Here is a 12,712-nt window from a genome sequence, read left to right on the forward strand (position 1 = left end):
GTCCTCATCAAGCCATGAGGTCCAGAGATGAGCAGTGTAAATGACGGGAGTTAAACTTGTCACTGAAACGAGAGATCGACAAAGAAAGGCATTATTTAATCTAGAAAAGATAATGACCTTGGGGTCAACTGGAAACCAAATTTAGAGTGTGCAGAATGGCAGCTGGTCTTGACTGCGCCCAGGGGCAGGCTGAGACATCAGCAGGAGAAGCATAGCTTGTAATGTCAGAGCAGGCTGGGCTTGGACCCACCTCCACATTCACAAGCTAGTCCTTGTCTCTGGTTCCAATGTCTTATCTCTACACTGGAGATGAAATGCTCTTGCTTCTAGGCTCTCTTGAGTCCTGAATGTCCTTAATGCCTGTGTAACCACAGACTCCAAGTATATGTACAACTAAGAAGAGATAGGAGGGCACATGTCGTACGATTTCTTTTATATGAAACTAGAGGCCCTCGCAGCCCCCCGCCCACTGGTCGTTCCAGAAGGTCGTTCCGCTGTCTGGTCTAATTAGCATATTAGCTCTTTATTATATAGGATTTCCAGAGCAGGCAAATTCACAGAGACAGAAAGCAGATTAGTGGTTACTGGGGGTAGAGGGCTAGAGGTGGGAAGTGACTGCTGATGGACACAGGCTTCTTCTGGGGTGATGAAAATATCTGGAACTAGATGGTGATGATGATTGCTAAATGCCACTGAATTGCCACTCTAATGATCAATTATATCTTAAATAGATTTCACTTTAATTTGAAAAATCTTTGGAAACCAAAAAAGGGGGCGGGCAGGGAGAGGATGCTGGTCTGTCTGTTTCCAGCTGGGACCTGACACAGAGTACTGACCAGAGTTGAGGAAAAAGTCCTCCAGAACATGGAGAGCTCACCATAGCCATAGGGCCCAGGCCTTGCCCCTGAACCTCAGGTGCAGGAGACAGGCCAAGGAGGATAGGACGGTGCTGTTTTACAGAAGAAGACTGATACAGCCAACCTTGTGAAGAGTTTGGATCTGGGACATGAAACAAATTGCAGAGTTTGCTGACCTGACTTCTGGGGACATTTATCCCCTGACAAATCCTCATTGATTTCAGCGGTTATAATAAAGGCCTTAAAACCTTGAAGTGAATTTGCATAGATGCTGGGAGTTTGGTCTTGGAACCTCTGTTATGCCTTAGTCATTTATTACAGTGGCTGTGGGACACATTCAAGCCACCTGCCTTACCTTTGTAGGTTTGAAGTTTGATTGTAAGCTGGCCCACTATGCTGGGGCCTTTGAGTGGGATGAAGACACTGAATAAACCATGGGTGCCTAATGAATAAACCAGAATGCCAGTAATATTATCCCACTGCCATGAGGATCCTTGCTCACCGCCCAACTTTCAGCATCGGTGCCTCTTGGAACCTGTTCAGGACAGGTGTGCTTCATTGCCCTTACTGCTCAGCCAGGTACAAGTAGAAGCCGTGCCTGCATCCCGCCTGGGTGCAGGAGGCCTTCCTAGGATGAACTGAATGCTCTGGAGCAGCGGTCGCCAACCTTTCGGACCTCACGGACCACCAGTGGTCCACAGACCACCGGTTGGTGACCGCTGCTCTGGAGCATTCAGAGCCTCGCCTTGCATACTGTTGGCAACTGCAAGCACTGGCTGCTGCTGTGGCAGGGTGGGCGCCCACTACATGCTCCCAGGTCTTCTCTCCTCTGTGAGTGATGACCAGGCAGGATCTGAGAGCCACAGGTGTATAGCCCTCTCCTTTGAAATCCCTCTGACTCCATCTTCTTATATTTATCCTCTCCTTGCAGGTTCTGTGGGGACCCCGCTGCCAGGCGTTGAGGTGCGAATTGTCTCAGAAAACCCACAGAAGGAGGGCTGCCCCTACATCCTCCACGTGGAAGGAAACGAGAATGACACCAGGGTGAGCCACTCTCTTTTCCATGGTGGCACATGGGCGTTGCACGGTCATGACCACCCAGCAGGCCAGTCACAGAGGTTTGGGTCTCTGTGCTTTGGAGGTGGAATCCCCACTGCTTGGGGATGGCCCTTCTGGATGGTGGGGATGCTGGCTGGTATTTACCAAGGGTGCCACTGTGGACAGTGTGAGGGCAACCAAGGCCCAGCTGTGCCCCGATCTCCAGTGCTCTGCCTGGCTTCTCCCTGGGCTCCGTGCACTGGTGTTACTTTGAGGTGGGTCATGACAGTATTGGCTACGGACAACCCAAGCTAAAACAGAAGTTACTGTAGGTGGGATCTGGTTAAACATTCTGTGCTGGCAGGACCTTGGTGCCCACTCAGAGTGACGCCAACACACACTTCCAGGGCAGGTGTGGCCATGCCAGCAGCCTCGCTAAGGCTCTTTGGGCAGGTCCACAGGACCCTTTGAATTAAGGTTACCCATTTCTACTGAAGTCACTAGTGGCTCTCTTAGTTTGTATGTGATTCTAAAATTCACAAGAGTGAAACAGAAAACTGTCCATTGTCTTATTTCAGTGAAGATTTTAATAGCTACAAATGTGTTGGTCATAAGTGAAGGGGAGTCACAGAAAAGTTTAGGATTAGTGGCAAGTGGAATTTTTATTTAAAAGGAAATGACGTTCACCATGGCCGGTTTGGCTCAGTGGATAGAGCTTTGGCCCTTGGACTGAAGGGTCACAGGTTTGATTCCGGTTAAGGCACGTTACCTCGGTTGCAGGCTCGATCCCCAGCACCAGTTGGGGCACGTGCATGAGGCAAACAATTGATGTGTCTCTCTCACATCAATGTTTCTCTCTGTGTGTCTCTCCCCCTCCCTCCCACTCTCTCTAAAAAAAAATCAGTGGAAAAATATCCTCAGGTGAGAATTAACCAAAAAAGAAGAAGAAAGGAAATGAATTTCTCTATAGCTGATATCCATACTAGATATCACCTGTGATTGGTTTCTGTTACTCGGGTTTCAAAAAATGACAGTAGTGAGTCCTTATTCCAGCTTATCCTTCTTCATGAGCACTGCTGGGCTGGTCAGTCCCTGCTCTGCACCTTACGTGCCAGGAGGAGCTGGGTACAGGCCATGCTCTATGGGCCCCAGTTTCCACATCTGAAATGGGAGGACTGAGGAGATGGTTGTTGAATGTTTTTGTGGGCACAAATAGGTGGAACTTGGATGCTTTAAAGTGTAATTTTATGGAAATTTTAGAATGATGTCAAAAAGTAGGCATTCTGTTTACCAAGAACACCTCTTACCTGGGCCCTCACTAGGTTCTCACTCTCTCAGCCTCTATTCCCAGATGTGATACATCTAAACACAGCCTAGCTCCTCCACTACCACCCTGAGGGTCCGAGCCATTGCTGTCACTCCCTGACCATCGCTGGTCCAGGGCGTCAGCCACACCCACACCATGGGGTCCTTTTCTGGCTCTCAGTCTGTGCCCTGCACTGCCTCCCAATACCGCCACCTCCTCGTGGACTCCCGCAATACCCTGGTCACCAGCCCTCCCTGCATTTGATGACTGCCTCCCCCATGGATGCTTAGCCTGTGTGCCAGGTCAGGGATGGCCAACGGAGAATGCAGGCCAGGCTGTGGGTTCCAGGGACGCTGCTCATCGGGAGGTCCCCAACAGAGAGGAACTGTGGGTTTGTGGATCCATCAGGTGCTAGTGGCACAAGCAGCAGGATCCATGACTACTGCCTCTGCCAGGTGCAGATCACCTGATGGCTCGGCCTCCGTGCACACCTGTTCCACTGGAAGTGGCAGGGATGCTGCCAGAGAGAAAGGGTGGGGTCGGGAGCATCTCCCTCCTAAATGACGATACAATTTAAGTAACTCGCACCTGTGGTGGCAAGCAGCTGGCCATCTGACAGCTCCTCTCCCGTTTTGTTTCCATCTACAGAGAGTTGTACACAGAAACTTGCTTAAAATAGAAAAAGCCGCAGCCCTGGCCCAGAGTGCTTGACAACCAGGGAGAAGGAAGCAATCTTTCCACAGGTTGGGGGCTCCGGGGGAATGGGTACCACTGGCTCAGGCTCTGAGGGGCCATGGAGATAGGAGGGGGCATAAGGGACCTGGGTCTGGTCCTCCCTGCATGGTGAGTTCTGTACAGGTGCACCCCAACTGTCTAAATGTGAACATAAGGCGATTTGGCACTCGTGAGGGTATGTTCTAGAACATTTTCAACTCATTGAAGGGATCGGAGGACAGACAGTCCAGACTGCAGCCACCCTGATGGCCACACGGAGTCTGAGGGCCACTCCATGGGAAGGCACACCAGAGGGCCTGTTGTCCCACACAGGGGTTTGGTCCTGGACCTAGTGTTTAGTCTTGTGACCAGTGAGGCTGTGCTCGGCAAAGGCCACCTCTGGGATAGCCAGGGCCACAGGAGGGACCCCTGGTTAAGTCCCGCCTGCAAGGACCTGCCTCTTTCTCCCTGTGTCTGTCTTGAAGGTGGACCCGCCATTGCGCTGTTTGTCTGACCCCACCTCCAGTGCAGTAGGACACTTGCTCTCGAGGTTGTTACCTTGAAGGGCCGCAGACCAGAAACAGGGCATCAAACACGTCCCTCTTGTGTTTGATGACATTTGTCAATCTATCTTTAGCCTTTAAAAGTGGAGACTCAAAAGTCTTCCCCCCCCCCCACTCCGCCCCCCAAGACATTGTAGAGTACGAATGAAGCAGCGCTCAGGCAGTTGCCTACATGGAACTTTCCATCTGGGCCTCCAACTCCATGAGATGTGGCCTCAGCTCCAAGCAGATCACAGCTGTGTTTCTGTGCCTGTACCAGCCCATCAGCACTGCAGCGTGCAGGACGAGCCCAGGCCATCCTGAAGGAACTCATTTCGGTACATTTCAGTGGCATGTTGCAGCAGAAACAGGAACTAGCACTGGCCTCGTTGGGGACCATGATTACTAATAAGAAAAGGAGGAAGCTACGATACCCATGGACTGTCGGTGTAGGGCGGCCTCATGCCGCAGGAGGCTGCAGTCTGCTCAGTTCCTACACGATTGTGAACCTGCAGCTGAAAATTGTTGATACTGTGTCTGAAACAGATTTGCCAAGCAAAACCTTCCAGTACCTGTCTGATACACTATAAATTCCTAGTTAGTGCAGCCAGACTGGTAAGGACTGACTCTTTAATGTTCATAAGTTAGGATGGCTGAGGTGATTTGTTTCAAATGGTGTGGGGTTTTTTTTTACTTTTAATTGGTAATAAATTTATAGAAAAGTTGCAAAAATAACAGTACAAAGAACACCTGCACACCCCTCACCCAGATCACTTACCATTAACACCCACTGTTCTATCTCCACACACAGGATTCTTCTGCGCCGTGCGCCATGGCCCTTCACCCAAAACACCCACAGTGCAGCAACCATGGCACAGAACCAGCATCTTATCAAACCTCTCCCACACTGTGGTGTTCCCCTTGCCTACTGACCTCATGATGTCACATGTAGCATCTTTCTCCATTGCAGGTTCAGTCTGGGGGCAGCTGTTTCCTTGGCTTGTCCTGAGGACAGGTCTTGAAGCATGCCCGTACACCTGAGTGATAGGCATGATGTCAGTATAGGTAGCAGTTATCAAAGAGAGAGGTGCCTACTGAGCAGAAGTGTAACGCGTGGTGATGGCGAGCATAGAACGAACGTGGAGGTTCAGAGAGGACATCACTGAGAACCTCCCTGGAGCCAGCCTGCTGTGGGAGCTGTGGCCTCAGCCTCTCCCATCCACTCCTTCCTTTCATCCAACTAGCACATGAGGAGACCCCTCTGGGCTGGGCAGCAAGCCTCATGTTGCTGCCAAGATCAGCAGAGAGGTGTCAGCAGTAATGGCACCCATCGTGGCAAACGCAGTGCGGGGTAGGTGTCCCGCAGGCCATGCAGAACTTCCCAGACAACAGGAGATCCCTGTTAACTCCTACAGGCCCAGAGCAAGGGGTTCTCACAAGCCCACATCACCCAGTAGCTGTGGTGCCTGAGGGGCAGATATATATGGGTCAGGAGAGCAACTTGTCCTGGGTGCCCCACAGAATACAGCCTGGGCTCACTGCGGGTTGTTATGCAGTGACACCATCGTGACTCCATGTCCCTGAGTGGGTGGCTGCCCTGGCTGACCAGCACCCCAAGGGCTCAGTTGTCCCTGTGGTCTGTGGCTCTGCTGCCAGCACTTCCTGATCCTTGCAACTTTGGTGGGACTTCAGGCACTGGTAGAGCGGGCGCCCTCCCCCACTGGGAGGTTCTCTGGCACCATTTGAAGTAGTTCCATCTTCGAGGTTTCCTCTGGCTGCGCCCTCCCTGCTGGGCTGGGTTAACGCATGGCTTTGTTTGCTGCCATGTATCTTTCATGTGCTGCAGCCTCCAGCTGGCTCCCGCCTGTAAACTCTGCACGTCGCACACTCTCTTTATTTTTTTATTTTTTGAAATTGCTTGCTTACATGAGAGCCGAGCACCAGCCAGCAACAATGGGGTCCATCAGCAGATAAAGGACTTCACAGCTGTACGTAACACAGGCCTCCACACAGAATCATCTCCTCTTGCTGAGGAAGCAAAAAGACCCATGTGGGATGTGCAATGGCTAGAGCAGGACAGGTGCTATGAGTTCTGCTTCCTTTTATTTCTTCTTAAAAATTAATTATCTCATATCTTATCCATATGCAGGCTGTCACTCTGGACAGCAGACTGCTCTGTTGCCTCTCCTCCCCACGCCCCCAGCATCTCCAGTCCCCTCCCCTGTCACGGCCATCTGTCGCTATGTGTGCCGCCAACTGCTGCATGTGACCCATAGTGGGGCCTGGAACGCTCTGCCCCATGATGGTAATGGTGCCTTCCCCACAGACGCACTCACTTCAGACAAACAGCTGACAGTTCCATCCTACTTGAGTTGTGGTGGAGTCTGCCACCTCTATCAAGGGCCAGGTAGGAGGCAGCATGACCCTAAAGAGAGAATCTCGTATTTGTCACCCTGATGTGCCAGGTGACTGCCTGAGAGCACTCAGCAGCCCTGTGCCTCTCTTTCCAGCTGTCAACCAGAGCCTGTCCCCAAATACCCTTTGCTCTGAAATACAAGGCAAGAAGTCCCGCCTTCCTCCCATTGGCTCATCCCTATGTGGATGGCCAGTTCTTTCTGGTCCAAGCAGTGGGCAATGCTTGACGGGGCGGCCCTTCATCAGGATACAAGGGGAGCCCACAGTCAAGGAGGGGCCATAGGGACAAGAGCTGCACCTGTCACCTGCCTGGATTCTGGCACCTTCTTCTAGTATGCCCTCCACCACAGAGGGACAGAGCTGTCTTCTCATCATGAATCGGGCAAGTGTCGGGTTCCACCTGTTTCCAGCAACACCTGCCACTGATTGAGGAAAGTACAGTGCTGCTTCCAGCAGGTCACTAGGCCAGTGGAACATGGGTCAGAGTTGGGGCAGGCACTGCAGTCCGTGAGAGTGGGATTCAGGCTGCTTCAGATGAGGAAGTGTTCATTCTTGTGTTGGCCGCTCTCAGGCATGGCGCTGGTCATAGTAAGTGGAGAGGCCCCCACTCAACCAATGTTCCTTGTAGGCACAAAGACGGGGAGTCCCTTGTGAACACAGCCCAGATTTTTATTGCCGTGTGGAAAGCAGGTGTGGCATGAAGTCATGTGAAACTGCCAGGCACCCAGGGTCTGGCTGCGTGCCCATCCAACCTGCACCTGAAATACCCTCAGGAACAGCTGGTCCCCAGAGCATGGGGAGTGGGCCCCACTGACCACCCACCCAGTCCTACTTCTCATCCTAGCAGGTGAGGGTGTGAACCCTGAGTGGTTCTGAGGAATCCCAGCAGAAACCCCTGCAGGGCTCTGGCTCTGTACATGGCCTGGTGACATGAGTGATAGATTTTTTTTTTTATTATTTCTTTATTGATTAAGGTATTACATATGTGTCCTTATTTCCCCATTACCCCCCACCTCCCATTCATGCCCCCCACCCCCCTGTGGTCTGTGTACATTGATTAGGCTTATATGCATGCATATAAGTCCTTTGATTGATCTCTCTCCCTTACCCCCACTGTCCCCTACCTTCCCTGAGGTTTGACGTTCTGGTTGATGTTTCTCTGTCTCTGGATCTATTTTTGTTCATCAGTTTATGTTGTTCATTATATTCCACAAATGAGTGAGATCATGTGATATTTATCTTTCTCTGCCTGGCTTATTTCACTTAGCATAATGCTCTCCATCTCCATCCATGTTGTTGCAAATGGTAAGAACTTCTTTTTTTACTGCAGCATAGTATTCCATTGTGTAGATGTACCACAGTTTTTTAATCTACTCATCTGCTGATGGGCACTTAAGCTGGTTCCAAATCTTAGCTATGGTGAATTGTGCTGCTATGAACATAGGGGTGCATATATCCTTTCTGATTCGTGTTTTTAGTTTCTTGGGATATATTCCTAGAAGTGGGATCACTGGGTCAAATGGGAGCTCCATTTTTAGTTTTTTGAGGAAACTCCATACTGTTCTCCATAGTGGCTGCACCAGTCTGCATTCCCACCAGCAGTGCACAAGGGTTCCTTTTTCTCCGCATCCTCGCCAGCACTTGTCATTTGTTGACTTGATAATAGCCATTCTGACAGGTGTGAGATGGTACCGCATTGTTGTTTTGATTTGCATCTCTCTGATGATTAGTGACTTTGAGCAGGTTTTCATATGTCTCTTGGCCTTCCTTCTGTCTTCTTTCGAAAACTGTCTATTTAAGTCAGTTGCCCATTTTTTGCTTGGGTTGTTTATCTTCTTTTTGTTAAGCTGCATGAGTTCCCTGTAAATGTTGGAGATTAAACCCTTATCATTGATATTTTTGGCAAATATGTTCTCCCATGCAGTGGGCTTTCTTGTTGTTTTATATGAGTGATAGATTTTAGTTGAAGGCAGTGTTTGCTGTTGTACACTGCTAGAGGCCCAGTGCACGAAATTCATGCACGGGTGCGGTCCCTAGGCCTGGTTGGCAATCAAAACACGAGTATCGGAGATCCAAGATGGCGGCATAGATAAACACCTAAACTGCTGCTTCGCACAACAATTTCAAAACTACAACTAAAAGACAAAATGTCTATCACCCAGAACCATGGGAAAGCTGGCTGAGTGGAAGTTCTACAACTAGAAGGAAAGAGCAAACAGCATTGAGGGGTGCACAAGCGCTGAAAAGCTGAGGTACGGAGACTCGCGAATCGGGCTGGCGACGGGTGACTGGGAGCACTGCTGTTTTCAACCCAAAGGGAGATAAGCTCCCAATTACTCCGAACTCGTTTCTGGGGAGACGCGGGGGACCCAAACTCCTACGGGGAGAAGCTGGACTGTCTGCTGTGGGGTCGGAAAGTGAGGGAGGCTTGCTTGCAGGGCTGCGTGCAGGAACAATTGTTTATTGTGCTGGGGCGGGGACGCGGGGACACGGTCGGAGAGCCGCAGAGCTGGCTTACTGGCAGCCATCGCTGTTTGCCTCGCCCTAGCCTAGTCACGCCCTGAGACCCCGCCCTGCACAATCTACAAACCCACCCAAGCTCCAAGCAGCGGCTTTAGCATATGAATGGCCTGCCCTATCGCAGCTTAACCTAGCAAACTTGCAGCCCGGGTCAGACAGCTCCAAAACCTCCAAACCCCAAGCAAAGAGGAGAAAACTGTAGTTCTTGCTGTAGCTCCTGCTGGGTGGCCTCAGACAGTAGCTGACCTGCACCCCATTGGAGATCCAGAAGCCAGTGTACCTAGTGGTCAGTGTGAGACACCAGATTTCAACTCCTCACATCCATAAGTGATACATTCAAGAGGCAGACTCAGTGAGCACCAAAGCCCCACTGAAACAAGTCCTGCACCATAAGCGTGTCTCCAGTGCAGCAGTTCTTCCATTATAGACACAGCGGGTCCTCACAGCCAATTGGCCTGGAGGTCAATTCCTCCCAGTGTACCAACAGCAATCAAGGCTTAACTACACCAAGACTTTGCACTTAGCCCACAAAGGGGTGTACCAAAGGCATCCACCTCAGGTGATTGGGGAGGCTGAGCTACTGGCCCCTATAGGTCACCTACCACACAAAGCCACTCCATCAACATAAGGAAGCAGCAAAATGCGGAGACAAAGAAACATGTCACAAATGAGAGAAATGGAGGAAAGCAAACTAATGGATGACATAGTTCAGAACCACATTTATAAGGTTACTCAAGAATCTTCTAAAAACCGCCGAGAAACTTGATGAGACCTCCGAGGTGCTTAGTGAGACCTTCAAGGACCTTAATGAGAATGCCAAAAAAATGGAAAAGGACCAGTCAGAAATTAAGCATACACTGTCTGAAATAAAGAATATACAGAAACTCAACTGTAGATCAACGTACCCCAAGAATCAAACCAAAGATCTGAAATATGAGGAAACAAAAAACACCCAACCAGAAAAACAAAAAGAAAAAATCCAAAAATATGAAGATAGTGTAAGGAGCCTCTGGGACAACTTTAAGCGTACCAACATCCGAATTTTTGGGGTGCCAGAAGAAGAGAAAGAGCAAAATATTGAAAACCTATTAGAAGAAATAATGACAGAAAACTTTCCCTACCTGGTGAAAGAAATAGACTTACAAGTTCAGGAAGCACACAGAACCCCATACAAGAGGAATCCAAAGAGGACCACACCAAGACACATCATAATTAAAATGCCAAGGGCAAAAGACAAAGAAAGAATCTTGAAAGCAGCAAGAGAAAAACGGTTAGTTACCTACAAGGGAGCACCCATACGACTGTCAGCTGATTTCTCAGCAGAAACTATGCAGGCCAGAAGGGAGTGGCAAGAAATATTCAAAGTGATGAACAGTAAGAACCTACAACCAAGATTACTCTACCCAGCAAAGCTATCATTCAGAGTTGAAGGTCAGATAAAGAGCTTCACAGACAAGAAAAAGCTAAAGGAGTTCATCACCACCAAACCAGGATTACATGAAATGCTGAAGGGTGTTCTTTAAGAAGAGGAAGAAGAAAAAGGTAAAGATAAAAATTATGAACAACAAAATGACATCAAATACATACCTACCAACAAGTGAATCTAAAAATCAAGTGAATAAAAAATCTGAAGAACAGAATGGACTGGTGAATATAATAGAATCAGGGACATAGAAAGGGAGTGGACTGACAATTCTCAGGGGGGAGGGGGTGTGAGGGGTGCGGGAAGAGACTGGACAAAAAGCTTACACCTATGGATGAAGACAGTGGCGGGGGGTAAGGGCATGGGATGGGGTGGGGAATCAGGTGGAGGGGAGCTAGGGGGAAAAAAAGAGGGACACCTGTAATAATCTGAACAATAAAGATTTATTTAAAATTAAAAAAAACAAAAATAAAAAATAAAAAAAATAAAAAAAATAAACACACACACACAAAAAAAAACACGAGTATCTGGTGTGGAAGGGCAGGTCCCAGCTGACCTCTGGGCCCTGGGCAGCTCCCGCATGCTCCCCTCCACCTGAGTCATGGCTCCTGAGTTTCCATACGCTAGATGTTGGTGAGTGTGGTCAGACACCTCGGGCTAGGGCACAGGGTGGGCCTCTGGGCTGCCCAGTGGCACGCTCTCTCCCGGCCAGCCTCACAGACAGGCTCCTGTGTGAACCCACAGGGAGCCCGACCAGTCCCTGTGGACCAGCTCACCAAGAAGAGGCTGCGGGGGGGAGGTGGGGGGTGCTTCCCCAGCACTAGAGCCCTGGCATCCTGGGGGAGGGAAGCAGGAAGCAGGGGGAGTGAGAGTGAGCTCAGGGATACCCCACATTCTCACCACATCTCCATCCCCATCACCCTGGCCCCCCAGGTAGCCAGTGAGAGGTCGCAGCCCCCCTGCCCAGGTGCCGCAGGAGGTTGATCACCACCACCCACCCCCAGTTCCCTGTCTAAGCCCGGGGCCCAGCCCAGATTGGGCTTTCAGGGCCTGCCGGCCGCTGGTCACCATCTGCAGGGTGATCGGGCCCCTGCTCGCACCTGCCTTGGCCTGGCGTCACCCACTTACCTGCTCCACCATCCCACCGCAGTCCTGCTCTCATCAGGGCCCATTGGGGCTGGCAGCACCTCCACTGCCGCCCACTGCCAGCGCCACATCACCGACACCCGCCACGTTCCGCATCTCACCCTGGTGGTCAGCGCATGTCTTAGGGAGCGGTCAAACTCCCAGTAGAACAATTTGCATATTAGGCTTTTATTATATAGGATTTTAGTTTATTTGTTATTTCTCTCTGATATTTTCCTCCGGCCATTCTCCTGGTTTATCGTCACTCTTGATATCCCGTCATACCTTTGTCTCTAAAATTTACATCAACCACCAAAATTAATTTGGCCTTACTGTCAAGGTCTGTCCAGTAGTTAGTCTGACATAAGCAAATGTGTAATAGGTGTGTGTGTGTTTAGAGCTCTATCTGGTGGTTCATTTTTCCCTCTCCCCCAAGAAATGAAAAGGCCTTGTCTTTTTTAGCATAAAAAATATGATGACAGCCCTAGCCAGATGGGTCAGTGGATAGAGTGTTGGCCTGTGGACCGAAGGGTCCCAGGTTCAATTCCAGTCAAGGACACGTACCTTGGTTGTAGGCTCTTCCCCAGCCCAGGCCCTGGTCGGGGTGCATGCAGGAGGCAACTAATTTATGTGTTTCTCTCACATCGATATTTCTCTCTGTCTTTCCCTCTCTCTTCCACTCTCTCTAAAAATCAATGGGAAAAATATCCAAGGGAAAAATATCCTCGGGTGAGGATTTAAAAAAGAAAGAAAGAAAAGGATGACAGCCTGG

At 50.0% G+C, this 12,712-nt stretch overlaps 1 protein-coding gene across 3 annotated transcripts in view; it reads left to right on the plus strand.

The window, feature by feature from the left end:
- ACSF3 (acyl-CoA synthetase family member 3) overlaps positions 1-12,712 on the plus strand; it is a 78,069-nt gene that overhangs the window by 41,518 nt on the left and 23,839 nt on the right. For all 3 annotated transcript variants that reach the window (XM_080643846.1, XM_080643844.1, XM_080643845.1), the window contains exon 6: positions 1,789-1,901. In XM_080643846.1, the coding sequence (XP_080499972.1) occupies positions 1,789-1,901 (113 nt within the window). The remainder of the gene's footprint in view (positions 1-1,788; positions 1,902-12,712) is intronic.

Source organism: Plecotus auritus (genome assembly GCF_963455305.1).
Source record: "Plecotus auritus genome assembly, chromosome: 10".
NCBI lineage: Eukaryota > Metazoa > Chordata > Mammalia > Chiroptera > Vespertilionidae > Plecotus > Plecotus auritus.